The 27167-nt window shown below is 43.4% G+C and overlaps 2 protein-coding genes across 3 annotated transcripts; one reads left to right on the top strand and one right to left on the bottom strand.

The window, feature by feature from the left end:
- Nucleotides 1-842: 842 nt before the first annotated feature.
- LOC121935758 (cyclic AMP-dependent transcription factor ATF-5-like) lies at nt 843-27117 on the top strand. The gene is made up of 6 exons (XM_042477614.1): nt 843-858; nt 1052-1137; nt 3350-3514; nt 22358-22466; nt 25003-25278; nt 25990-27117. The coding sequence occupies exons 5-6, from the start codon at nt 25095-25097 to the stop codon at nt 26652-26654; spliced, it is 849 nt and encodes a 282-aa protein (XP_042333548.1). The 5' UTR covers nt 843-858; nt 1052-1137; nt 3350-3514; nt 22358-22466; nt 25003-25094; the 3' UTR covers nt 26655-27117.
- LOC121935750 (zinc finger protein 501-like) lies at nt 5434-17090 on the bottom strand. 2 transcript variants are annotated; one of them, XM_042477595.1, is made up of 3 exons: nt 16642-17090; nt 8320-9073; nt 5434-7057 (listed from the first exon to the last, which is right to left on the bottom strand). In XM_042477595.1, the coding sequence occupies exons 2-3, from the start codon at nt 9037-9039 to the stop codon at nt 6242-6244; spliced, it is 1536 nt and encodes a 511-aa protein (XP_042333529.1). In that variant the 5' UTR covers nt 9040-9073; nt 16642-17090; the 3' UTR covers nt 5434-6241. The 2 variants fall into 2 exon arrangements, with proteins under 2 accessions (XP_042333529.1, XP_042333531.1); XM_042477597.1 differs by lacking the exon at nt 16642-17090 and adding an exon at nt 10995-11050.
- Nucleotides 27118-27167: the final 50 nt, after the last annotated feature.

Below are 27167 nucleotides of genomic sequence, written 5' to 3'. Positions count from 1 at the left end.
TTTCCAGTGTCTCCAGTCTCCCATGCTGGAAGGAGAGCACTGCTAAGGAGGGAAGCATGTGTTCCCTGTTTTCAGCCCCTTGGGCAAAGTCACACTCTCTCAGCCTCAGGGGAAGGCAGTGGCAGAAGTGCTACAACTAGTTCCCTTTGCAAATTGGAACAGAAATAAGTGAAGTCAAAAGGCTAGTTTCATGGCCGGCATCCATAGTTTTTGGTGGTTTTTTGGGGCTATGAGGCCATGTTCGAATCTAGAACAGTGGTGGTGAACCTTTTAGCGACCGAGTGCCCAAACTGCAACCCAAACCCCACTTATTTATTGCAAAGTGCCACATCCCTCTGAATTTCTAATGACAAATTCTAGTGAAGTCTGTGTTGGGACGATGGTGCATGTGCCCAAAGAGAGGGCTCTGAGTGCCACCTCTGGCATGCGTGCCATAGGTTTGCCATCACTGTTCTAGAAGAGCTTCTTCCTGACGTTTCGCCAGCATCTGTGGCTGGCATCTTCAGAGAATGCTTGCCTGGAAAAAGGTGGGAATATATATACTGTGTGAGCCTGAGAATGCAGGAGTGATTTGCATGTATTGTTCTGTGCTGATGGCAGTCCTCAGGCTGGGAGGCTAATGCAAAAGAAGACTGTGCTTTGCAGGGTCTTAAGGACTGAGACTGTACAGTAACTTGTTACCTGGCAAGAGATGAAAAGATCGGCCTGTGTAGGCACAGTGGTCTTTCTCGCATTGTCTGACACACTTTGTCCCATTAAATCTTAGACACCTGTGCCTTGGAGAAAAAAAGAAAAGAACGGATCCTTCTTTCCAGGAACATCTGGGACACAAGTGTAAAAGCAGCTGGGCCACTGGAGGTAAAAATAACCTTGATAAGTGGCTGCTAATCTTGCCCCATGGAACTGCTTGGACTCCAGAGCCCTGACCTTTTGGAGCAGAGCAGGGAAGGAGGGAGGGGGTGGCTTGGCATCTTTTTCTATTTGCGTGGCTGGACTGAACCAGATGGGAAGTGGTCGCTATAAAAGGCTCATGGGGATCTGCATGCTACAGGTAGAAAGCAGAAAGCGAACACTCAGCCAGTCAACACAAAGTTCTGCAGAAGGAAAGCCTCAAGTGCTCCAGCTTCACCGTGGCAGGTAAGCCTCTATCTTAGGCAAGGGAGGCATAGACTGCTGCTTGCAAATACCTGGGACTGTAGTTGAAATGTAAAGCTTAAAGTGTAGAAAAGTGCATTTGTGTTCTCTTCTACACGAGCATCTGCAGGTGACACTCTCGTAGCCCAAAGGCTAAGAGGTGCTTCCAAATATGCCACTGTTGTGCCAAACTAGTGCAAAGCACCTTTAGATTACTGCCCCTGACTATCCTAGCCACCAGTATAATATTGGGGCTGAAACCCAACAGCCTGCAAATTGCATCTTCTTGCCCTGCAAGCATTTTCCTCAAATCTCAGTTAAGGAGGCATTGGTTGTGATTGTGTTGTAAAGCTGTGATACGCCAGCTGCGTCCCTACCTCGACCGGGGAGACCTTGAAACGGTTGTACACGCCCTGGTAACCTCTCGTTTGGATTTCTGCAACGCGCTCTACATGGGGCAACCCTTGTACCATACCCGGAAGCTGCAACTTGTGCAGAATATGGCAGCCCGTCTGGTTACTGGCACTGCCAAGGCCAGTCATATAACACCAGTCCTTAAAGACTTACATTGGCTGCCTATTCGCTTCCGGGCGCAATACAAGGTGTTGGTTATCACCTATAAAGCCCTAAATGGCTTGGGCCCAGGATATCTGGAGGACCGCCTCTCTCCGTACAATCCGCCCCGCACACTCAGATCAGCAGGGCAGCTATTGTTAACCGTTCCAGAGGCGAAATATAGTTCTACCACCAGGAGGGCTTTCTCCATCTCAGCCCCCAACCTCTGGAACGCGCTGCCCTTCGAGCTCCGCTCAGCCACCTCCCTAGCCCAATTTAGGAAGGGGCTAAAGACCCACTTATTTGAACAAGCTTACCCCTGACCAGCTACTCTCCCCCCCTCCCCTTGTCAGCACTGTCTTGCCGGCATGGACATTTTATTATTTTTATTAATCTGTTTTTAATATTTTGTATGATTTGTTGCTATATTGTTCGGAATTGTTGTTCACCGCCCTGGTTTTTAGAAGGGCGGTATATAAATAAAGTTTTATTATTATTATTAAGGAACATCACTCTGCATACACGGTCAGGGCCTTCTCTTACCCTTTCCCATGTCAGAACTCCAGCCTAGGCTACTTAGAGTGAGCAGCAAAAGGACAATTTGCATTTGGCCGTTACCAAGCACCCCTGAAGTTACTGTTAATATCATTGTCCTATGGCTAAAGCTTGCAATATTGCTCACTGCAGCACACTTGGGTCTTTGGAGAAGGCAGTGATAGGCCCCTCACCATTGCATCTGCCAAGGATCTTCTATGTAGATGATCCTTTTGGCATCAACTCTTCATCTAGCTGGCCCAGGTTCTGTGCTTTGCCCCTAATTTTGTGTCCAGATGCAGAAAAACAGACAGCATCTAGCTGTCCTTCAGAGGCAGTTAGTCTACAACATAACCCAATACCCGGGCTCTCTGCCTATGTCATCCTTCTGGTGTTGTCATTTCTGAAGCTGTGCCAAAGGGAATGATAGCTCTCACATGGGAATACATGCTGTTTCAATATGACTCAGGAGTTGTGAGAGTGGGGAGGGAAACATGACATACTGTGGGACCCTATATCCAGGCCTCTGACTTTGATGTAAAAATGGGCTGCCGAAATTTGCCCAGGTGGAAAAAAGTTTGTGTAGTTTTATAATGGACAGCACACCAAATATTTAGGAGGTAATTTATACCACACTTTTTAACCTATTATGGAATTTGGGGAAACAGGAAAATGGTAAAATTCTCCTCAGACATTTGCAGTTGGTATTGGCCATCTGTCTTTCTCCTCCTTATAGTGAGATGGTTACCAAACATCTTCACCCAAAGGAAATTCATAGAAAGAAAGGGGCAATCAGATTCTTGGCTCAAAATTACTGATATATGGCACTAATATGACCGTCTTTGGGTCAAAGAGGAAGCATCAGAATAACAATGTATATTTTAGTTATATGTCTGCGCTATACTCTTCTACAAAAAAGTTGTGGTGTGTGTGTGTGTGTGTGTAATGCAATACAGAGAAGAAGGGAGCTAAGAAATGCTGCTTTCCCACCTCATTTTAAATTTCTCTTTACTATTTGGTAGGATATTGTAGACAAACTCAAGAAAGTACATATGGAAATACATGGGCAATTGATCCATATTTTTTTGGACATTTCTCATTTCTGTCCCTCTCTCTCCCTTTGCAGCCATGAAGTTAGTCCCTGGTGACACTGCAAAATGACTGGAAGAGATGGTGCTGCTGACAGCCCAGAACCTGTCCCAGGTGGAAGTGTCTAGTAGTTACACCATCCTCCGAGAATTAGGCAGTGGTTCCTATGGGCATGTACTGATGGCAGTCCACCAGCGCCAAGGTATGTCAGAACCAAGGAGATGGAGGAAGGGATGGGAAAGGCTATGAAAGAGAGCTTGGAACCAATGTAATTTTCAGCCTGAGAGCACTAGGGTTAAACCCTAGGGCATAACAAGTAGAGAAAAGTGCTGTTAAGCATATGTGCTGTGCTTTTCTTTCAGTATTATTATCTGATAAGAATCAGCTTGAGCCCATTTAGAGTCTAATTCTCAATGAGGTGATAATTTGCTTCAGGACTGAACTGCACTAGAATACAAGCAGAATTGAGGTTACAGTATTTACAGCCTCTCCTCATACGAAGAGCAGGCCTAAGAGGCTAGATCACTGTTGAAGTGGGAGTTGGAAAGTGATAGTTAAAATGGTGGGATTCATAGGTGGGGATACATAGAGGACCTGCAAGAGTCCTCTTCTAGCTGAAGCCAAGAAATATGTATGGTAGTGTTCAATTATTTTTATCTGACTCCCCAGGAGGAGGAGGAGAAAACATGGTTGTTCCTAATCCACACAACAGAGAAATATACTTTTCATTTCCATACCCTGAGGATTCTGTAGTGTAGAAAATGATTGGAGGTGTCATTCTATACTGACTGAACTATAAATCTGGAGTACAGTAATATCCAAGCTCCACAAAACAGTGATATCTTTATTGGACCAGCCAAAATGCACAATGTACATGTTGCAAGTACTACATTGCAACACGAGTACTTGTGCATTTTGGTTGGTCCAATAAAGGTATCACTGTTTTGCAGCTTTTGGATATTATTGTACTTTGCTATGCGGCCAAAACAACTTCCCCTGGATATGCTTTCTGAATATAAATTTGGAGGGTATCTAGGGTTTTATCACACAACTGCACTGCCTCATTCACAGAATTTTATGGGGAGTCCAGGTATTGTAACCTTCCACTTGAAACAAGGCATATTTTCCCACCATTGATATACACACACACAAATATTAAGGTGTGTGTGTGTGTGAAGAGAGTTGTACAGCATAGTCTGACTATGCTCAGTGATGTCTTGTGTGGAAGCATTTTCATCTTCTCACACTATCTTTATTATTATTCTCCTTGCTGAACCTCCAAAGACTGGTTGTTAGGAGCATGAACAAAGAAGGCCCCAGTTCAAACTTTGCCTCTGCTGCAAACTCATAAAGTAGCTTTCGGAAAACCATAATGGTTTCTGCCTAAACATCCACATAGGCTGTAGAAATGAGGTTGGCATAACTCATAGGTTCTTGCAGCAATGGTTGAGACAATTGTTCAGTTCATACATGAGACCAAGCTCCTGCTATCTCATTTCCTTGGACACAGGGAAACTAGCTTCCATTTCTTCTCTATGGTGTTATCCACAAATGTAGCAAAATTATGATTTGTACAAACTCTAGATTGTGGCTTGAAGACAATCCCAAACTATGGTTTCTGCTTCCTTTACATATGAAGGAAAAGGAGGAGTGAACACAAAAGTTTGGTGTCACTGCTGCATATCCTCAAAGCAGAGAAGCATGGATTGTCATTACATCTGAACTGAATCAACTGGCATATAAACTGGTGTGAGCTCCTGAAATATGCTTATTTAAATTCTATGTATTTTGACAGTAAATAATTAACATAATTTGAATATATGCAAATATAGTAAATAGCTCATAGAGAAATCTTGTAGCACCTTTGAGACTAACGGAAAGAAATACATTGGCAGCATGGGGTTTCATAGACTTCAGTCTATTTCCTCAGATGCATTAGGTAAATAATAAATAGTTGATGGACTCAGGGCATAACCGTTTATCTCCTTTTTCTCAAAATGGTAGCTTCGCAGAGTAGAGGTGGCTGGGGCACAGGAAGGTTTTCATCTAACAAAAATTACCAAGTCTTTAAAAATAAAAAATAAAAATAGATTAACTTCTGAATTTAAGTTCTAGAGCTCTAGCATACATAGATGGCACTTTATTTTTAAAAATCTTTCAAATAACTTTTCTTACTCAGTTACAGTGGTATGGGAAAGAGGTTCACCATATGAAAAAGTGTACTTTTCCCAAAGAAAAACAGAAGCTAGAATTGGTTTCCCCATTAATTCTATTTTGTATCTTTCTGTACTGTATAACAATATGTTTCTGTAAGAACTATCCCAAAACTACTTTTTCCAAAAATAAAAAAGCACCTGAAAAATATGCAGTGGGACATAAACCACAACATTGACAAATCGGCTGTATTTTTAAAAAATAGCAATTAATATAAAATAAGCCAATGCATATATAATTCTTTATTTTACACCTTTCCCCCCTGTTTCTTCTAGCCAAGGAGAAGGAAGAAGTGATACACAGAACACTGACATGCTGCCCTATGACAAAGGAAATTCTTGCTCCTCTTAACTATCTGATTTGTAACACACTAAAATATCTAGTATGTTATCTCTGTAATCATAAGGGCTAGAAACTGCTTGCAACAGGAGGGGGGAAAGGCAAAGATTCATAGGACAGGGTATCTGAAGTACCCAAATGCTCTGATATGTTCCAGCACAAGTAATGCAGGAGCTACATAAAAGGATAAGTGAACCTTTAGTGCAATAGTGTACAATGCATGCCCAGCAGAGCTGACACATGATTTAATGTGCATGCAAAGAGCATACAAAGAGAATTCTCTTTCTATCACGGTACACACGCTCTTGCTGGTACAGGGTTGGAGCACATGTGCAAATTACACACTCATGTTTCTATTAGCGACACACCATTCCCTCTATCCATCCTGATGGATTCTCTGGTGCTGCAGTAAGTTGGACGGATGGGCAAAGCCCTTCTGACAGACAGCGCATTTGTAAGGGGTTTCGCCGGTGTGTACCTTCTCATGCACTGCCAGATATGTCAGGTCTTTAAACAGCTTGCCACAGTGTTGGCACTGATGGGGCCATTCTGTGCTGTGGACACGCTGGTGCTGCAGGAGAAGTGAGGGACGTGCAAAGGCCTTGCTGCAAGTTACACAGGCATAGGGTCGCTCACCCGTATGCGAGCGTGCATGGATAGCCAAGTACGATGACTGCTTGAAAGCTTTGCCGCATGTCGGACAAGCAAAGGGACGCTCCCCTGTGTGCACCCGCTCATGTGAAGCCAAGGCATTGGACTGTTTGAATGCCTTGCCACAGAGAGCACAGGAAAAGGACCGGTCGCCAGTGTGCACCCTCTCATGAACACGCAGGCTATGTCCATAGGCAAACCTCTTGCCACAAATACCACAGACATGAGGCTTGTCATCACAGTGTTGCCGCTGGTGTAGGAGAAGGGCCCCTGCTGCTGCAAAGCCCTTCCCGCAGGCAGTGCAGGCAAATGGCCGCTCTGAACAATGTGTTAACATGTGTCTCTGCAACTCATAGGGTGTCTTGAAGCGCTTGATGCAGGTAGCACAGCGGTGTGGCCGCTCCCCTGAATGGATCCGGCGATGCTCAGCTAGATTGGAGGCTCGCTTAAAACGCTTCCCACAAAGCTCGCAGCAATGAGGCCGCTCTTCTGTGTGGACGAGGCCATGGCTCTTGAAGTCAGAATGGCGCTTAAATGAAGCCTGGATTGGGAGAGGAAAGCATGAAAGAAAGCAAAACAGAGAGACATACATTGAGCAAGAATCAGAGGTTACCTGTGGGACAGAGAAAAATAATATCCAGCATCTGCTTTTCTTTACAAATTACTAGCTTTTCTTTTTGATTATTCAAATTGATACAGCCAAGCAAACAGAAGATGACCATCACTCTAGATGTTCATATAAGTTAAAAACAGAAAATTGCTTGAAAAGATATCAAGGATTTTTACAGCACCAGTGAAGCCGAGGGAAAGAAATTTCTACCATATGCTTTTGCAGATTCTAGTCCATTTCATCAGATGCAAAAGAAAAATGCTCACTTCAGACGAACTGCTGTTTTGGGGATAGCTAGTTACAATAGTGGTCCCTTGGTATCCACTGGGGTTTGAGTTCCAGGAATCCCCCTGCCTCCTGTGAATACCAAAATCCATGGATGCTCAAGACCCATTATATATAATGGCATAATAAACTGGTGTCCCTTATATAAAATAGCAAAACCAAGGTTTCCTTATTAAAATGCATATATTTTTGGAATATTTTCAAACCATTGATGGTTAAAACTGTGGATAAAGAATCCGTGGATACGGAGGGCCGACCGTGCTAGTTACTTGACAAAAAAAGAAGAGCGCTAAAAGACAGAACTCCTAGAAAAGTGTGTGTGTGAAGATGGGAGTGTGGGATTAAATTGACATAAGTATGATATTTTATAAATATTTTTTCACAGCATCCTTTGCTTTCCCCCCTTTTCTGTAATAGTTACTAGACATGTGTGGGTGGAGGCTGAAGAAAACATGTTAGCAGTTTTGAATGCAATTGCAAAGAGAAAATGACCAGTTGATTACCAAGGAAGAGTGAGATAAAGGAAACAGATTTCAGAAGGCATACCATTTGTTTTGGGGGCAACCAAACCTCCACATTCAATGTAGACTGCTACAGAAACCTATTATAGGTAGTTTCTTCTTTCACTTATTTTAACTTCTGGTTCTCTCTTCTTAAGATAAATGATCCTAGGAAAAGTTTCCCATACTGAAAACTTTACAGCTCAACTAAAGTGAGAAGCATGAAATAACATATGTGGTTCTTTCTAGCTGTCAGCTTCTCTCCCTCCTAAGAGCAGTTAAATGTTCTATCTCCTGCTGAAGACTCATAACAGGAAACAATAATTTAAGCAGTTTCTCCCTGCCATTCAAGTTTCTATTTCCAGCACCCCGTGCACACATACAGAACCATTTCAAACCTCCACATACCTGGCACAGATGGCAGCAAAATGGGCGTTCTTCATTGTGCACCACCTCATGACTGAACAGTTCCCAGGCCCGCTTGAAAACCTTTGTACATATGGCACACTGAAATGGCTTCTCATCGACTATCACTTCCCGGATCTCAAACTCCTCTCCATCTCTGCCACTATGTCCCAAATGCTGCTCTTCTGGGCATGGTGAGAGTGCTAGTTCTGTGGCAGGTACCAATTTGGCTGAAGAATACACCCCATGTTCATCTATCAACTGCACAATGTCATCTGAATGGGGAATTTTGGTATTCGGTGCCTCTGCCACTTCCTGCCCATTCTCCACATGTACTTTCTTCTTGCGTGCACCCTGCAGCTGTAGATGGCTCCCATGCAAATGCGTTCCTTTTCCAATGTTGGGTATGACCTCCTCCACCCCCTGGGCCAAAATGTCCTGCTTCCGACACTGCCGGGTTTTGTTGCGGGAGAGCCAGAAGAGCTGTAGTTCTGCCTCCCTCTCCTCAGTTGCAGCAATAATATCCTTGTCTTGAGAAGGGATAAAATAAAAAGGAACCGTGCATGAGTGCTCTGGAGAGTTTCTGCATGAATCCAGATCACTCTCACCATCACTCCAGTCCTCAAGGGATTTTGACATTTCTGATTCATCAGAGCCATTTGTAGGTGTATGCCTTTGGAAGAAATCAAGTTTGCTCATGGGAGAAGAGGGAATGTCCATCATAACAGATGCTGCCAGTTTTGCTGTCTAGTGCTGTCTAAAAAAACAACAAAAAGAAGGTATTCATGTAGGGCTTTGTTTCAATTGTGAAATGACATATTGTATCTTTTCAGTGACACACAAAACTGTTTAGTAGGTCGGTAATGTTATGCCCATAATGCAGATGAGAAGCTGAAGCCAAGAGAAGGTACTTGTCTAAAATCACCTAGAGCTTTGAGGAGATTTGCTCTCACTGCTCCCATCTGTAGTCACTACTACAGAAAACCTAGTCAAGAGCATGGCTTCCAACCTGACCATATTCCCAGAGTAAGCATGACTCCCTCCTTTCTAAACTCTGGAACTTTTGCCTCCTTTAATGGTGATAATAATTTTGGATATCAATGTCTTAAAATGAGTTCCAGAGATGACCTCAACAGTGTTCCAGCAGAGGTTGCTCTGAGCTAAATCGGTGATAAAAATAAGTAGTATTTTGCCGACTCACTGAAGGTCATTTCAGTACACCAACATTTCAGGAGAAGGCGCATTTACCTTTACTATGTGTGGCAAATGTACACATTTTGCTGCACACACACACATAAAACTCATGCACAAGAAACACAAGCAAATTATGGCTTAAAAATACACGGTCCATACTTTTATGATAGTCGTGGCATGGATAGCACAGAAGTAGTTTTCATGTTAAAAAAAATCTGTATGTACTAAGCCAGTCTTGTCAGAGTGAATGAATGTGAGATGCTATATGTTGCAACTGTGTTGGTATGAAAGTTCTTCTTCCTCAACCCTTCCTTTTCCTTTGCATTTTGGACAAAGAGCAGGAGGGGTGGGGGGAAATAAAAGGATCAACTGGCCATGCAGTCAGTATCCTCTTTGGGAAGGAGCTAAAATATTATATTCTATTAAACATGCACACATGAGATAATGTGTTGTTGTGTGCCTTCAAGTCACTTCCAAGTGATGGTGACCCTAAATTTGTTCAGAGAAGATTTGACATTGCCATTCTCTGAGGCTGAGAGAGTGTGACTTGCTCAAGGTCACCCAGTGGATTTCCATGGCCAAACTGGGCATTGAACCCTGGTCTAAAGAGTCCAATACTCAAACCATGTTTACTTACTCAATTTACATCCCATCCTTCCTTTTAAGAGTTCTAAAGGAATGGCAACAGATCGGTGTTTCCCACACTTTGGTCTTCAAGATATTTGGAATTTCAGCTCCTAGAATTCCTTACTGTTGGCTAGGCTAGCCAGGACCTTTGGGAGTTGGAAGTCCCAAACACTTTGAGGACCAAGGTTTGGTAAACACCGGTCTCTTGCTTATTTTCTGTGCTTTCCCCTTAGAACTCTTTTGAAGAAGAAACACTGCAGAGTGGACCATCGCAAGATTGCTACATGGATGCTCTGCACATAACAAAAGTGCCACTATCCAGGTGCAGATGTATCACAATCTCCCTTCCTTCCTGGGGCAAGGAAGTAGTGTTCTACCTTTGCCAGGGCGACCAGATGTCCTCATCACAAAGGAGGACAAGGCCCCATAAAATATAGGAAATTTAGGACATGGCCAAACAAGAGCTAAAAACACTTCCATAAATATAAAGCCATGCTTCTTAGTCATGCTCAAAATGGAGGACATTTTGACACTCCCTATGGACAGAAGGCTGAGATGTAGGGCATGTCCTGGAAAAAGAGGACGCCTGGGCACCCTGACTTTTTGCTCACTTTATCCTGGGAAAGAGAGAGCTCTCTTTCTTCCCTTCCCTTCCCCACTAAGGAAAATCCTTGCTGCCATGGCAAGGGAAAAGGAGCACAGATTGCTGCCCAGCTGCAGTGTCTCCCTAGAGACCCTCCCCACCAAGAGACCCAAGGGGAGCATCCCCTCCTGCAGGCAGAGGTAAAGTGGGATGAAGCCTGCCTGCCTGGGTTGCCTGCGGAGCTTCAATGGGGAGCATCCTTGTTCTGACTCACCCTCCAGCCTCCCCTTCCTCCTCCGCCCCTTTCAGGCTGATCAGGCTTTGCAATTCCCTCCTCTTTGCCTTTGCAAACACTCCTACCAAGAACCCAGCAGCCCTCCTCTTCCTCTTTGCAGACCCGGCAGCACTTCCCACTTCTTCGACCCATTCCTTCATCCCTATCCCTCCCTCCTTTCCATCTCAAAGGCACAGGCACCCCATTGCACACACTCACCTTGGACAGTGCAGGAACAACATACCTGCTGATCCAATAACATCCAAACAATGATACCTTTTTAGTGGGCCAACCCAAATGCACCATTTTGGAGTTTGTCACACGGGGGCAATAGGAAGTATCTGGCCATGTGGGTACACTGGGGGATGCTTAACGCCCAGGAAATAAAAGCCCCCTCTACTACTACCCTCCAAATTTCCTAACATTATTGTCTTTTCTATTAATTTATGCCTTCTCATGATATGTTCAAACTTCCAACAGACAAAAGGAAAGTGAAGAAAATATGGATGACAAATAAAATGCTACAAGCAATAAAGGAAAGAAGAGAAACAAAACAAAAAGATAAGAATAAATTAAGGACCATGAATGTAACAGTACAACGGCTAGTGTGCAAAGATAAGGAAAATTACTACAACGACAAATATAGAGAAATAGAAGACAGCAACAAAAAGGGAAGAATGAAAGACCTATTCCACAAAATTTGAGAAATCAAGGGGAAGTTCAAACCAAGGACCGAGATGCTCTATGACAATAAAAATAACATAATTAAAGACCAGGTTTTGCTTTAGCGTCACCATAAGTAGGAAACAACTTGAAGGCACACAACAACAACATTATCTGAGCAACCTGCCATACTACCATTTGGGGATCAGAAGATCTGATTCATCGTCTTCAGGAAGATAAAACATATGTAGCAAATCCTTGTCATCCTGGTGCAGACTCTATCAATCCCAAGGATACCATCTGGTTTGACAAGGAGTGCCAATTGGAGAAGAAGGAAAAAAGCCTTGAGAGACTATTTTGAATATATAAGACTATATTGAATATAAAAAAATTGGAGTCAGGCCATTTGCCTTCTGCTTATTTTCACTTTTAAAAGGAGTATAAGATCCTACCAGCTCATAAAAAGCCACAGCTAAACTTTTTATGGAGCTAGCCTGACTCCCTTGAGTAGGAAATTCCACAGTCGAGGTGCAGTCACAGATAAATTATTAGGGTTTTTGAATCAAAAGTAGTGGCAAATAAAGGTTGCCACATTTTCACACTTTACATTAATGATTCGCCTTTTGAGGGCTACTGTTGTTGAGTGCCTTCAAGTCATTTCTGACTTATGGAGACCCTAAGGCCACCATGAGGTCTTCTTGGCAAGTTTTGTTCAGACAAGGTTTGCCATTGCCTTCCCTTGAGGCTGAGAGCATGCGATTTGCCCAAGGTCACCCAGTGAGTTTCATGGCTGAGTGATGAATCGAACCCTGGTCTCCAGAGTCATAGTCCAACACTCAAATCACTATGCTTTGCTAGCACCGAATATTACTGTGATGGTCCAACAGCATCTGATTTATTTTCGATCTGTTCTGCCTTCATTTAAAAGAAAGTGGTTAAGGTAAACAGAATTGTCAAATCAACAGGGAAAAAAATTTCTGACCTGTTATTGTGTCATTAACAAAGCTCGATTTTCAAAAATCACCAGGTGAAACCTGTAGATAAAATGACTGCTGAAAGAGTAGGTAAAAGAAGCTGGCAACATTTGTTTGAAGCCGCAATGAATAAAATCTCCCTGCCCCACCCATATTAATGCTGTTAAGCTGTTTTGTATACAAATAATGCATGTTTCTATGGATCTAAACTGGCATTTCTGAATAAGATAATACAAGCATGGACATTAAGTCCTGGTTGCAAGTCAATATTTGATAATGAAGACAAATTCCAAATGATTTGACCTGTGACTGAAATGTGGTCACTGTAGGCCCTTTGAAGCCACAGTCCTTTCCCTTGCTAATCAGGTAAGTAGTTGGATTGTTCTTAATTTGATAGACTTAAGGAAAGTTGCCTTCAGATGCTTCAGCCAGTATTTTACTGCAAGTCAGATACTCTGCGTAAACTTCCATTCACCTGTATTAACAGAAGTTGGGGTGGATCTGTCTACATTTTTCAAAGGAGTTTATCCTTTCACTTAATTTCGAATGAAAAGAAAGTGGGGCCAGAACGCATTCATGTGAATTTGCTAGTTCAGCGAATTTACGTGAATGTGAATTGCGTTCGAACTGGCTTGCCATTGCCCAAAAATAGCTTGCCATTGCCCAAAACTGCATGTGATCACCTCTCACACAATAACCCCATGATTGCGTTCGGACTGACTTCCCATTGCCTGAAATTGTGCGTGGTAGTCTATCACGCAATAACATTAAACCCCATGATTGCGTTTGCATTGCCATTGGATTATACTTCCAATTTCCCTTGTCTGATAAACTCCAAAGTCTACTATTTTACTGTTTAATGAAGAATGGTGGTTCAACTGATGCCTGCTGCTTACTCTGAAAAAAACTCGCTGAGACTGTCTCTAGCTGTTTTGCTGCCTGAAGCAAATGAAATGGCAGTTAAATTTTATTCCAGCTCTTGTAACAGAAAACAGGCCAGTTTAGAAGATGTAAGGCAGGCTGTGTTTCCACCTTCCCACACTATACAGCTTTTGCTGGCTGAAAGGGCTACCTATTTCCCTCTGCTGAATGGTGGTTTACACACACTGCATTCTCTCTGAAAAATGGTTAGCTTCTGTATTGCTTTGTCTTTCTTTACCTTGTCTGCCTACTCCAAAAGAATAGTGTCACTTGAAATCGGCATTTCTATTATGTTGACCATTAGTTGTTTGAAGAAGAGCTGGCTGCACCTGCAAGTAACAGCAGCAATTCTGCTGGAAGGACTTGAGCTGTTCAGTTTCTGAGTGCATTGGAAGGATCAGAATAAACATGTCCCCTGAGTATGTTCATTACCTGAGCCATGTCAACAACACTGTAAATGTGGAATACTGTGAACTGTAGAAGCGAGTCTAACAGGAACTCAGTGCTCAATGTGCTTGGGTCACAAGCAACTAAAAAAAAAAAATGTAAACGGTACATCAGGCTTGAAAAGTGAGAAAGTTAACGGAAAAGAACTGAGGGCGTCTAGCACTTCCTAATACAGAAAAATATCTTAATGCAAAGCATAAAGTGGATATTTGCCTAGGGCCACCTGAGGAATTCACATTTTAGTCAAGAATCATACGAATTTAAGAAACTGCCTTAAACCAAATCAAACTATTTATTTGGTCTTGTTTTAGTTATGGATCAAGAAATTCAGATTACAAGGGATCCCAGTCACCCCTATCAAGTTTCGTAATTTAAAACCCTTGCTGCATGGAACCTAACTCTGGTTTGCAGCCCAGAAATTATTAGTCCATTCACTGCTTAGCAGTGGCTTTCCTGTGGTATTGGCTTGAAAACACATACAACAACAGTTGGTTGCATACATTAAGCAACAGTGACTAGATAGTGAAGCAGCTTCTCAATGGAATAAACAACAGTCTGCACTAGTTCAGTTGTGCACACAGTGTTTCTTAAAATGTGTCCCCAAATTTTTTCCCAAAAGTCAATATGGAATAGATCAGGGAACATGAATCAGACTGTATGGACTGTCTTGGATAAATGGAAATAGTTGGAGTGAACAAGTATGCATTGAAGTGAGCTTGCCTGCCTTGCATTAACACAACCCAAATGTGTTTTCCTAGAAATTCTCAGTGGAGAAGCTGCCAGCAGCTGACTCCCCACAGGATTTGAGTGGGCTGCTGTCATGGCTACATCTGGACCCACCCCAGGCCTTAAGGAAGGGCTGGCTAGAACACTTCAGCTTCTCAAATTTTTAAAAGGAGTCTCCATGACAACTCACCAGAGAGAGAAAGAAAGAGAGAGAGAGAGTCTGCTAGCCTCAGTCACTATGGAGACCTTTGAGGTTGCAATGAGGATGGAGAGAATGTTTAGTTATACAATACTCTGTGGAGAACTTTGCTCAGCCTGTTTTTCAATGAGCCTGGAAAAGATTTCAAAGGATTTAGAGGCAAACAGAGCTTGCTTCCAGAAGGCTCAGCCCTAGAACCTGTTTTAATTCTAGGAATAGTTTGACTATGGGTATGGAAATCAAAATAGTTAAAAGAGTTTCTGTACCTAGGATCAAACACTGGTCAGAATGGTGACTGCACTCAAGAAATATGGAGAAGACTGGGAATGGGAAGGATAGCAATGAAAGAAAAGATTCCAAAGAGTAAAGATATACAATTGAACATTAAAGTTGGACTCATCCAAGCCATTGTATTCCACATGACCAAGTACGGATGTGAGAGCTGGACAGTGAAGAAAGCAGACAGAAAATAAACTAATTTGAGTTGTGGTGCTGGAAAAGAGTGCTGAGGATACTATGGCCAAACAAAAAGCAAACCAATGGGTCCTTGAAGAGATCAAGCCTGAAATCTCCCTAAAAGCCAAGATGACCAAACTGAAGCTGTTATACTTTGGCCACATAATGAGAAAGCATGGATTACTAGAAAAGACAATAATGCTAGGAAAGGTAGAGGGTAGTAGAAAGAGAAAGACTGTATAACAGATGGATAGACTTAATCAATGAGGCCACAGGCATGGATTTGCAAAACCTAAGCAGAGCAGTGGAGAATAGAGATTCTTGGGTGCTTAACAGACCGCCCAAAAGGGCGGTCTGTAACGCGCCCTCATTTGTTGCGGTCTGTAAAGTAAAAACATACTTTTTTAGATCAATCACTTTGCTTTCACTACAGTAACACTGCAGCAAAAAAAAAGCACAGCTACCTGGAGCAAAGGCAAAGGCAGGATCTTAGGATGGGAAGGCAGGCCTGAACCTGTGGATGTCAGCTACCTGGATCTAGTTTCACTTGTATCTATAGCATTTAGCATGGAGCAACAAATGCATGTTCACCAACTATATGAGCAGGGACTGGAGAGGCAGATCTGAGATGTGGGAAAAGTTTAACCATTAGCCAGGATGAAGCAACTGCCTCAGGCAGTGGATGTTGGAGTAATGATGGCAGTCCTTACATTTGTTCAGAGCCACCATGGTGTAGGGGTTGAGCATTGCACTATAACTCTGAAGACCAGGGTTCAAATCCCAGCTTGGTCATATAAATCCACTGGGTGACCTTGGGCAAGTCACACACTCTTAGCCTTAGAGGATGGCAATAGCAAAAACCCCTCTGAACAAATCTTGCCAAGAAAACCCTGAAATAGTTTGCCTTGAGGTTGCCATAAGTCAGAAATGACTTGAAGGCACAGAACAACAACAAACATCTGTTCCTCCTGAGCTCCACAGCTTCATGTCCAGCTTTTTGGGAAATGTGTTCAGTCTGACAGGGCATTTGCACAATTAGAAAACTGGATTTAGAAAGAAACAGTCTAAAAGATATCTTGGATCCTTAGCCTTGGGAACCAGACTCAACTCCTCTACGCCACCACACACAAACACATTGTAGTAACCAGCAAAGGCACTCTTTCTGTGGATCAGTTGGCTCATACCCTTGCTCTTCATCCCATACTGAAATGAATCCTGAATTTGTATCACCCTGTTTCATCCATATTCTCCCCCAGTTTACCTTTGCATCCATCATTCTTCATTTGTTCCCTCCTTTCTGTGGCAAAGTTGAGATTGAAAATGCCTCAAGATAGAGGCCTGGTCTCCTTGTGTTTTCTCTATAAAGCACCAACCCCAATATAAATAACAATAATTAGGATTGTCAGATTAAAAATGGAAGGAACTACTGTACCTTTAATTATTGTGCAGAAGAGGGAATTTCAGCGGTGTATTGCTTGTTATGCAACCAGATCACAAGTAACACTTCGGAATTCCCTCTCTTAAAAGTACAGGAATTTCCCCCAGTTTTAATTCTGGCAGGCCCAATAACAAAAACAGAACCAAATGTAGGCAAAAGGGAGATTAGGAAGTTCTCTTGTTGCTGATACTGGTGGTAAACAGGCTAGGCTAGTGGTCTCCACATGCTATCATCGTGACTGGGAAGAGGACAGAGAAACATGGTACATGGCAGTCTGGGAGCTGGAGGCCTTGTCTCTGCTGCGCTGGCTACATGGAGCAACCTCTGCCCTATGTGGGTTATTGGCCCCCAGGAATGCAGCCAAAAGAGGCAAAGGTTACCCTACAGTGAGAAAAACTGGTTTGCAGTCAAGGAAACATAGGGAGGCCTCTCAACCATATTTCACTGTTTTCCATGGAGCAAACTATGCAGAGGCACCAAAGAGAGACTCAAGGCTGCAGAAATAATCCAGTTTGACACCACTTTAACTGCCATGGCTCAATGCTATGGAATTCTGGGAACTGTAGTTGTGGCACCTAGGCTCTCTGACAGAGAAGGCTAAATGTCTCACAAAATTACAATCCCCAGAATTCCATAGCATTGAGCCATTGCAGTTAAACTGTTGTCAAACTGGATTATTTCCACAATGTGAATGCAGCTGCCCCTAAAGGAGCGGCCTGCAGCTGCCTCCATGTTCCCTGAATCGGGGCTGCAGCAACCACACACTACAGCTCCAATCTGGCCTTTGCAGGGTGCGCAAAATGGAACCACAAAAAGCGGCTCCTTTTTGTTCCCTGGAAAGGGTGTGATAGCCACGCCACGCTTTAAGGCGTTCCTTTGGTGCTGGGTCATGCAGATCCCATCATATCACCAAATCTAATGCATACACTTGTTGGGGCAGAGGTTATGGCCATTTTGGCCTCTAAATGCATATCAGTGGGAGGACCAGCAAACTGGAATTCTAGAATCTTGATTCACAGAGTCTGGACTGAATGAGGCCAGTCTGATGTTTTTGGACCAAATCAGGGCTGCATTCATATTGTTGAACTGGGCTTCCAGCTGAATCTGGGGCCTCATGTACCACTGTAATTTTAGAAAAACTGCACTAAACGCAACAAAACAGTGGTTTGGAAGCAGCTGCCTATTTCTTTGTTGTCTTGTGTTAAAAGCACTCGCAAAGTCTTAGGTTCCTGGCCCAAAGGCGTTCTCTTCATCTGTTTCAAAATTGCAAAAAATTCTGCCAGGGTAAGATGGAAACAGTTGGCTTTTTGAAAAAAGATTTCAGCACTTCAGCCAGGAATTTCTGGATGGCTCCTTTCCCATGTCAATATTCAAATGAACGGAGATATTTTCTTGCATAATGAACATTTTCCTGTTAGCAATGGCTGCTCTAAGACAGCTTTCAGAAGTGGCTAAATAAGCAACCACAAAAAATGCTTAAAGATTTACAGAGCAATGTAAGTCAAAGGATGGGCCTTGCCCTGAGACAGTTTAAATATTATCAAAGTAATAAGAACAGCAACTGTTTTCACCTTCAGTCTAGAAGTTAGCTGAGGCAAAACAGACCTTCTGAGGAGTTAAATAATTCCTTAGCTGTGTACAACTAGACAGTGTGATGAGGACATTGCATTAGAACTTGGGAGTCAAGCTCAAGTCACCAGTTGCTTACTCTTTCTCAGCCTGACCTATCTCACAGGGTTGTTTGTGAATATAAAGTGAGCAGGAGGAAGAAGAGCCATGTATGCAGGCTTTTGAGGGTATACATCTACACATCCACACTCAGTGGGTACTTGGGATTCACTGGGGTTTGGTTCCAGAACCCCCTGGATATCAAAATCCAAGGACATGCAAGTCCCATTATATACAATGGCATATTAAAATGGTGTCCAGTATATAAAATGGCAAAATCAAGGTTTGCCTATTGGAATTTAGATTTTTGGGGAATATTTTCAAGCTGTGGATGCGTGAATCCATGGATACAGAAGGCCAACTGTATGGAACAAATAAAGAAGTGAATGATGGCCTTTGGTCTTTTGGAATACCAAGTGTTATGTAACAGACAGAAGCATCCCAAAGCAGTTCGAACCAGCTCCAGTCAGTGGGGGGAAAGAGGTTATTCTGAGTAGGGCAAGTGATAAAAGGAGAATGTGGAAAGAGAGACGTTTCAACTGCACCATCTCAGAATGTATAGTTATTTATATTCAATATGTTACAGGAACAAGTCGTTAATGAGATGTTCCTTTATTTTTTGGTTTCTTGATAATAAATGTACATGTTCTTCTCTTCCTTTTCCATGCAATCTTCTTGTGGGTCTTGACAAAGGTAAAATAGAGAAATGGTTAATGGGGAATGATGATGATGATTGCAAGAAAGGTATGATTATCAATTGGAGCAAAAGTTAAAGAGGGGAAAACATTTAACAAATTTTCTCCAAATTTAAGAATTCAACAAGGCAGCAATTTATTTTCTGAGGGAAGCTCTGATCTCATTGCCAACAGCTGAATTTTCTGACTCCACTCTAGTGTCCATACATGCATTCATCTAAATTCATCTCACACAGACACATACACAAGAAACAGAATTAAAAATCTCATTATTGTGGACCCTTGGTATCCACAGGGCTTTGGTTCCACAATTAACCTGTGGATGCTCAAGTCCCATTAAACAGTGGCATAGTAAAATTGTTTACTTTATATAAAATGGCAAAATCAAGATATGTATAGTATTTGCCTGAGGGGGGTTGGTAAGCAGATTCAGCATTCAAAAACCTTGAAAGCTGCATCCCAGATTTTGCTGGATCTTTTAGATTTGGGTCTCACATAGCTTGCCATGTTGCTGCCAACAGGGTCATTTTGTGCCGAACCTGAAATGACATTCCTTTCCTACAACAGAATAAACTGAGACTATTTCTCCGTGAAAATAACTTTCACTGCAATACCTGTGAAATTCTTATACAGTTTGTCTTTCTGATTCTAAGCTCCCCTGCTGGGAATCCTGTGCAATATGAAAACTCAGCTACTTTTGAGACAACGAAAGGGACTCTAAGAAAAGGAGTGCACTGTATTTGGAAACCTAGCAGGCAATTGTAGGTGGAGAAAGGGAAGAACGAGTCTTGCTTTAGATGGACAAGTCCTGGAGCCAATCTTGGTGTCATGTTCATTGTCCTATAGCCAATGAGAAGCAATGGTACCCTGAGCACTTACTGTCTGAGTGTTATATACACCCACAGCTGATGCAACTCTGGTGCAATCGGCCGTATTGCTGCTGCCTCGGCTGCATGCATTTTGCTCTTTGCGCTGGTAAAATAGTCCTGAAACATCAGCCCTTTCCTGAGCAAGGAAGGCGGGAACATGATCTCATACTCAATTGAACTATTGCTTTAAAAATATGATTTCATCCAGCATCACTCAAAGTGGCAGTGGATTAGTGCTGGTCCCTGAGCCATCTGCTGTCTAGAGGAAAGAAAGAAAGGTAACCAAATGGCACAAATACAGTCCCAGTCCCATGTACATTGGATGGGGAAAAAAGCCTGTTTCCCCCACCTCAAATAGCTTATGAACATCACCCACAAAAAGTGGTGTACACAGCCTTTTGGGACCCTGGGAATGTATCCAATGTTGGATAGGGGAACTGTGGGATGTACATGTGTGTGTGTATGTGTGTACACACACACACACACACACGGCCTATTTGTCCTATTTTTATCCTGTCTTTCCACTTTAAAAAATAGTGCTCAAGGTGGCTAAGAACATATTTAAAGCCAAGTGACACCCCCTAACTGAAAACAAGTAAGAACACCATTAAGGTAATGATGATGATGATGATGATGATAAAGCAACCTATTGGAATCAAGACAGTAAACATCAAAACAATTTTAAAAGTCCAGTTTGAAGAGTTGGGTGTTCACACCCTGGCTGCATCTGTACTGGAGAAATAATCCAGTGTGACACCACTTTAACTGCCATGGCTCTGTGCTATGGAATTCTAGGTAATGTAGTTTGCCATGGCACCACAGCAAAGCTTTTAGTTATATTGTGTGTGTGCCTTCAAGTCGTTTCTGACTTATGATGACTCTAAGGCGAACCTGTCATGGGGTTTTCTATGCTCCTCTCAAGTACAGATATTTATTTTTTAAACTTGTCTGAAGAAGTGTTCTGTAGCAGCTGGTAAACCTATACGTTAATCTGTGAACATTTGATTCATAGAATCATAGATTGGAAGAGACCGCAAGGGCCATCGAGTCCAACCCTCTGTCATGCAGGAAATCCAAATTCACATGTATTATTTAATTTTCTCTGAGTTAGAAGGAAAAGGACCAATAAAGAACAATAGAAATGGGGAAAGAAGAACTTCAAGACCCCCTGTTTGGTCACATTGAATGGTCATACTGAAGATGATCATCCTTTAAATTCATAGAATTGGAAGAAACTGCAACGGGCATCTTGTCCAACCCTTCGTCATGCAGGAATACGCAACTAAAGCACTCCTCAGAGATGGCCATCCAACCTCTGTTTCAAAACCTCCAAAGGAGAGTCCACCATCCTCCAAGATAATCCATTCCACTGTTGCAACAATCCTTATAGTCAGAAAGGTCTTCCTATTAGATGGAATCTCTTCTCAAAATTTGCACCCCAATGTGTCTCCTAGCCTCTGAAGCTGCAAAACAAACTCACTCCATCTTCCACCAGACATCCCTTCAAATATTGAAAAATGGCTAGCACATCACCTTTCAACCTTCTCATCTTTAAACTAAACATAGCCGGCTTCCTAGGCCATTGCTCACAGGGCATGACTTCTTCCATTATTCTGAGTTGGGTCTGTCAGTCCTATATATCAGAAAAAGCTTAGACGCCTCGGATCAAAATAAAGAGGCACACTTGATATTTGGCAGACGTTTGGCAAGTATTGTAGCATTCGATTTGAACTCGTAACTTTTAAAATGGTTTAATGGTGTGTGTGTTTTTTAAAATTTTATATTTATACATTTTAAAGTTATACGGTGTTAAAAATTGTCTTGTTTTAAATCTGCCGCTCGCCGCCTTGAGTCCCTATAGCGGGAGAAAGGTGAAATGTAAGAAAATAATAATAATAATAATAATAATAATAATAATAATAATAATAATATTTTGCAATGCCCTACATTTTTTCCTTGAGTGTCCTACATTTCATGCCTCCTTGGTGGCTAGGACATCTGGTCACCATAGCCCAGGTTTTCACTCCTCTAGATCTAAGGGGTTAAAGTTGGGAACCCCAGCACTTTACTTTGTAAGAATTCCCTACTCCCTGCCTTTGCCTTTCCTACCACAAGAAATAAATAAAGGAGGGATCCTACAGTTATATATCTCATGATCCCTCCTTTTTTTGAAGCTGGAGCAAAAGGCACAGGGCGGAGCAAGGCCAGGCGGAGGGATCTGGGACCAGGCTTGTTGGGAAAGTGATCCAGTATATATAGGGAAGCTCCACCCCGCTTTGATGCTTCATCCTTCCTTTCTCCATCCAGGTGCAGACAGATGCGGAACGAACGCGCGATGGCTGCTTTCTAGAGCTGCGCGGATCCCGGAGCGAAGAAGCGTGTCTTGCACGCTGCAAGAAAACCACAGCAAGATGGAGTGAGTACAGTCCTGGGCTCTCTCTGGGGGTGTGCATGTGTGGATCATGAGGTTTCCCTCGGTTCCATCCTCTGCATACAGTGATCCCCAGACTTGGGTCCTCCAAGGCGTTTTGGATTTCAGCTCCCAGAAGCCCCAGCCAACAGTCCAGGAGAGCTCAGGCCCAAAGCATCTGGAAGAAGACCAAAGTTTGGAAGGGGGGGGGTCACTGGGGTTGGAATCGAGGGAAATCCCATGCTGCACACAGAAGAAGACCAACGTTTGGAGTCTGGAAGATCTAGGGCAGTGGATCCCAAACTTAGGGGGGTTTGTTTTGTTTGGACTTCAGCTCCCACAAGTTGGGTGGGGATTCTGGGAGGTGAAGTCCCAAACACTTGGAGGAGGAGAAGATGATTTGAGGACCAACTGATCTAGGGAAAAGGGAGATGTCAGTGGGGTTGCCTGCCCCTATGGCCAAGGAGACAGGATGAGGGATGGCAAAGGGATGCCTGCCTCCCCCTCAAATGCCAGGGCTGCCAGGGGTCTGGTTCTCTCCTCCTTCTCTTTCTGTTGTTGTTCCTCCTTCTTGCTTTTCCATCTGGGGCTGAGACATTGTACTGGGGTCCCTGGGGAAGAAGGAGGAGCAGGTGCCATATATGCCTGATCCCCCCCCAGGGAGAAAGAAGCCAAGGAGCAAAGGGGGGCTGGCTGGTGCCATTCCTTCTGCAGGGAAGGGAGAGGAGGAGGAAGGAGTGGCACCTCTTGGGCAAAGGGAGACAGTGTGTTTGTGCCTTAAAAGCAAGGAGGAAGCAAGGGACTGCAACTCCCATCACTCCCAGCCATTGGCCAGGCTGGCTGGCCATATGGAAACTGTAGTCCATGGGTTCCCCAATTTTGGTCCAAAACACCCTGCAGCAACAACTCAGTTTGAGATTGCTTTATCTGCTCTGGCTCAGTGCTATTTCTATTCATTTATTAGGCTGCATCTACACTGGAGAAGTAACCTGGTTTGGCACCGCTTTAACTCTTATCTGGCTCAAGGCTGTGGAATTCTGGGAATTGGAGTTTGTTGTGGGCTCCGTTTGGGGCCCCACAACAAACTCCAACTCCCAGAATTCCATAGCCTTGAGCCAGACAACAAGTTAAAGCAGTGCCAAACCAGGTTATTTCTCCAGTGTGGATGCAGCCTCAGTTTCAAGGATTGATATCCTGCCTTTCTCTCATGTTGGGATTCAAGGCAATTTAAAAAGATAGAACTAAAACATGGATTACATTGATTGTGGGGAATTCTGGGAGAATTGTACTTTTGTGACACATTCACCCCTCTCTGTCAGAGAGCTCAGGTGGCACCCCAATCAACTATGGCTTCCCAGGATTCCCTAGCACTGAGCCAGGGCAGTTAAAGCGGTCTCAAACTGGATTATTTCTGCAGTGTGTTTTGGACCTTTTGTGTTCCCAAGTGTTTTGGACTTCAACTCCCAGGATGCCGAACTGTTGGCCAGGCTGGCTGGGGCTTCTGGGACTTGAAGTCCAAAACACTTGGAGGACCAGAGATTAGGAACCACTGCATAGTCCTAAATGGCTGGAGGGCAGCATATTTTTATTTCTTTATTTATGGAATCTATAGCCCGCCTTTCTTCCAAAATAGGATTCGAGGCAGTTTACAATAATTAAAAAAGATAAAACAAAAACATGAATTTCAAAAGTTAAAAGTTAAATGATACTAATAGTAAAATGTAAGCTGAAAACGGCATACTGTAGTTACAGCCACTTAAAAAGTAGAAAGCCATTAAAGCATTAAAACGGCACACTACATGACTATATAACACTACGTAATTGCATAACTACATAGCACTACATAAGACTATCCTTGGCTCATGGGGCAGGGTTTGGGGCACATACAACTTCCCCACTTTCCTTCCATGTGGATAGAGGTTGAGTGTCCCTTATCTGGAATCCTCAAATCCTCCAAAAGCGTCCACAGGGGTGGCTGTGATAGTGACACTTTTGTGTCCCTCTCTCAGCCACGGTACCCAAATGTTTGTTTTGTGCCCAAAATTATTAAAACATATGTCTAAAATTACCTTCAGGCTTCATGTATAAGACTGTATGCAAAACCTTATTCGTTTTAGTGTCACTTTTCTTCCAAAAAAGGGACCCATGAAGGAGTGTCATGTTTAGACTTTGATCCCATCTCCAAAATATTCCATTATGTATATTCAAGTATTCCAAAATCTGAAGTCCCAAACATTTCTGGACTCTGGTCTCAAGCAGTTTGGATAAGATACAGCCTGTACTGTCTTTGCTATGGGGCCAATACTTGGGGTCAGGGGGAAGAAGGATGCTGTGGGGTACCATAGACATACCCAGCAGAAGGCCTGCTCTGCTTTGCAAGTCCTGCTACATACAGGTTGCTAAATTCTCTTTAACGGGACAAAAATGCCAGTATCATGGGTAAGCTGCCTTCATCTTAGATCATGGAGTCAGTCCCTTTTGTTGGTTGCTGAGAAAATAAAATTAGATTCATGACCCAACTTTCAATTTCTTCATATTTCAGGTCTTTTGCCACCACCGCCATCCCTGCCTGCAGGAGCCAAACCACTCCTCACCTGCCGTATCCCAGTCCTGTCTTGAGTAATCATCGTTACTATGTCCTTCGTGGCGGCACTGACCCTGGACCTGGACTTAGATCTGACCATGATCCCAGCTAGCAGCATGGCCTGCAGGCCGGAGCTGCTCAAGCACCGGCTGCCCCACGCCGGTCACTGTGAGCTGCTAGCCGGGCCTGTGGAGGAGGGCTTTGCCCTCAACGTGGAGCATCATCGGCTCACAGGTGAATAAACAGGAGGGAGACCCTAAGAGATGGGGGGGATATTGGCATGGATTGCAGTTGTTCATTCAGTTGTTCAGCTGTGGCAGCTCTGACAACTGAAGTATCAACTTAGGAAATATTTGATACACGTTTTTCAACGTTTTGTTGTTGTGTGCCTTCAAGTTGTTTCCAACTTATGGCAACCCTAAGGTGAACCTATCATGGGGTTTTCTTGGCAAGTTTCTTCATTCCTCTTCAAACACATACACACAAATAATTTATTTCATACTTGTAAAGGTCAGCTTGGAATCTGGAAGGCAACAGGCTTTCAAAAGGACTGCCTAAGTTTCTCATGGATTCAAGCAGGGGTGGACCATTTGTAGCCTTCAAGATTACAAAACAGTTGTAGACTACAACATCCAGTAGTCATGGGTAACATAGTGTTTCTAGTCCAGCAGGTGCTGGGCTATTAGAGGACATCTTCCTCTTATCTCCCTCCATCTCCCATATAACTTCTGGTACTCTGTATTTTGACCCATTTCCTCTGGTGTTTTCCCCCACCCCCAATACAATCCTTTCTGTAAACTATTCCACATGTACCAATGGCCTAGAATCACACTACCCAACATAGCAGAGTTCTTGGCTCTGAAGCCACCTAATCTCACACTTAGATGTTGACACAGTCTGCTTTTCTTGTCCTTTGTTTGCTGACTTTGCTTCACTTGTCTCTAGGCGATGGCTTCTCAGACTGGATGACGGAGCGCACAGATCTGGCCACGCTCCTGAGTGTGTCAGGGGAGCCCTCGCTGCTCTCACTGCCCTCCCCTCCCGCTCCGGACCTGGAGGCCATGGCCTCACTGCTCAAGAAAGAGTTGGAGCAGATGGAGGATTATTTCTTGGAGGAGTCACTCTCACCAGACCAGGTAGCACCCAGCACCCCTCCCTCTGATGGGAATTTCCAGTTTCCCTTTGGTGATGGATTCCAACCCCTGGACCATCACTGCACACCTGCTCCCTTGCAGACCTTGGATTCAAGTTGCTTTGAGTTACTGGAGCTCTATGGTAGAGAGACACCTACTGAGCCCCCTTTTCAGGGCAGTGATGTCCATGTCCCAGTACAACAGCCACCTGCACCAGCACCCAAGGGGGACCGGCGCCAGAAGAAGCGAGACCAGAACAAGACAGCAGCCCTGCGCTACCGTCAGCGCAAACGGGCTGAACATGAAGCACTAGGGGATGAGTGCCAGGTCCTCGAGGCACGCAACCGTGAACTGCGTGAAAAAGCAGAATCTATTGAGAGAGAAATCCAGTATGTCAAAGACCTGCTCATTGAAGTCTATAAGGCACGAAGTCAGCGCCTGCGTACCACCCCTGAAGGGCAAGGATCTGTGCCTTAATTCTCTTTCCTTCCGCAAAAGACTAACCTCAGGAAGCCAGAGGGACTGGATATAGACAAGAACAGAATAAGCATGTAGGAATAATGTTTGGGAAGTGGTGGGGCTTAGTATCTTGCATGATGCTCTGGAGGACAGGGCCTAGTAGGTGAATTATGAAGACAGTTTCAGAGTTGTGAGGCTAATGGACTCTGCATAGATAAAGGGTAGAAGGGATTCCATTTGAAAGAAACAAGGCTGCTGGAATAGAAAAGGCTCATGATTCTGGTGTAGGCTTTATCAGAATAAAACCTCTTTCACTTCCTTTTTCTATCACCTCTCACCCCCACAAGGGAAAACAAATCCCAGGAACCAGATGACAGTCTCAGAGCTTTGAGATGTTTTTTTTATGTATACTTCATAGCATTTGTTGCTTGTGCTACTTTTTCCCAACTATGCATGAATAAACATTTGTTTTAAACACTTACTATGAGTCAGACTATACAAACAGAAATCCTAATAAAGCACTTCAGACTA

This window comes from Sceloporus undulatus, chromosome 6, assembly GCF_019175285.1.
Source record: "Sceloporus undulatus isolate JIND9_A2432 ecotype Alabama chromosome 6, SceUnd_v1.1, whole genome shotgun sequence".
NCBI lineage: Eukaryota > Metazoa > Chordata > Lepidosauria > Squamata > Phrynosomatidae > Sceloporus > Sceloporus undulatus.
This window is presented reverse-complemented; position numbering and strand designations above follow the sequence as displayed.

What these genes read in the sequence shown, in the direction of transcription:
- LOC121935750 (XM_042477595.1), bottom strand. Translation starts at nt 9,039, where the DNA reads ATGATGGACATTCCCTCTTCTCCCATGAGCAAACTTGATTTCTTCCAA. An exon ending in TTTGCTGCCATCTGTGCCAG is followed by an intron (nt 7,058 to 8,319) that starts GTATGTGGAGGT and finishes CTCCCAATCCAG; the next exon opens with GCTTCATTTAAGCGCCATTC.
- LOC121935758 (XM_042477614.1), top strand. Translation starts at nt 25,095, where the DNA reads ATGTCCTTCGTGGCGGCACTGACCCTGGACCTGGACTTAGATCTGACC. An exon ending in GGAGCATCATCGGCTCACAG is followed by an intron (nt 25,279 to 25,989) that starts GTGAATAAACAG and finishes ACTTGTCTCTAG; the next exon opens with GCGATGGCTTCTCAGACTGG.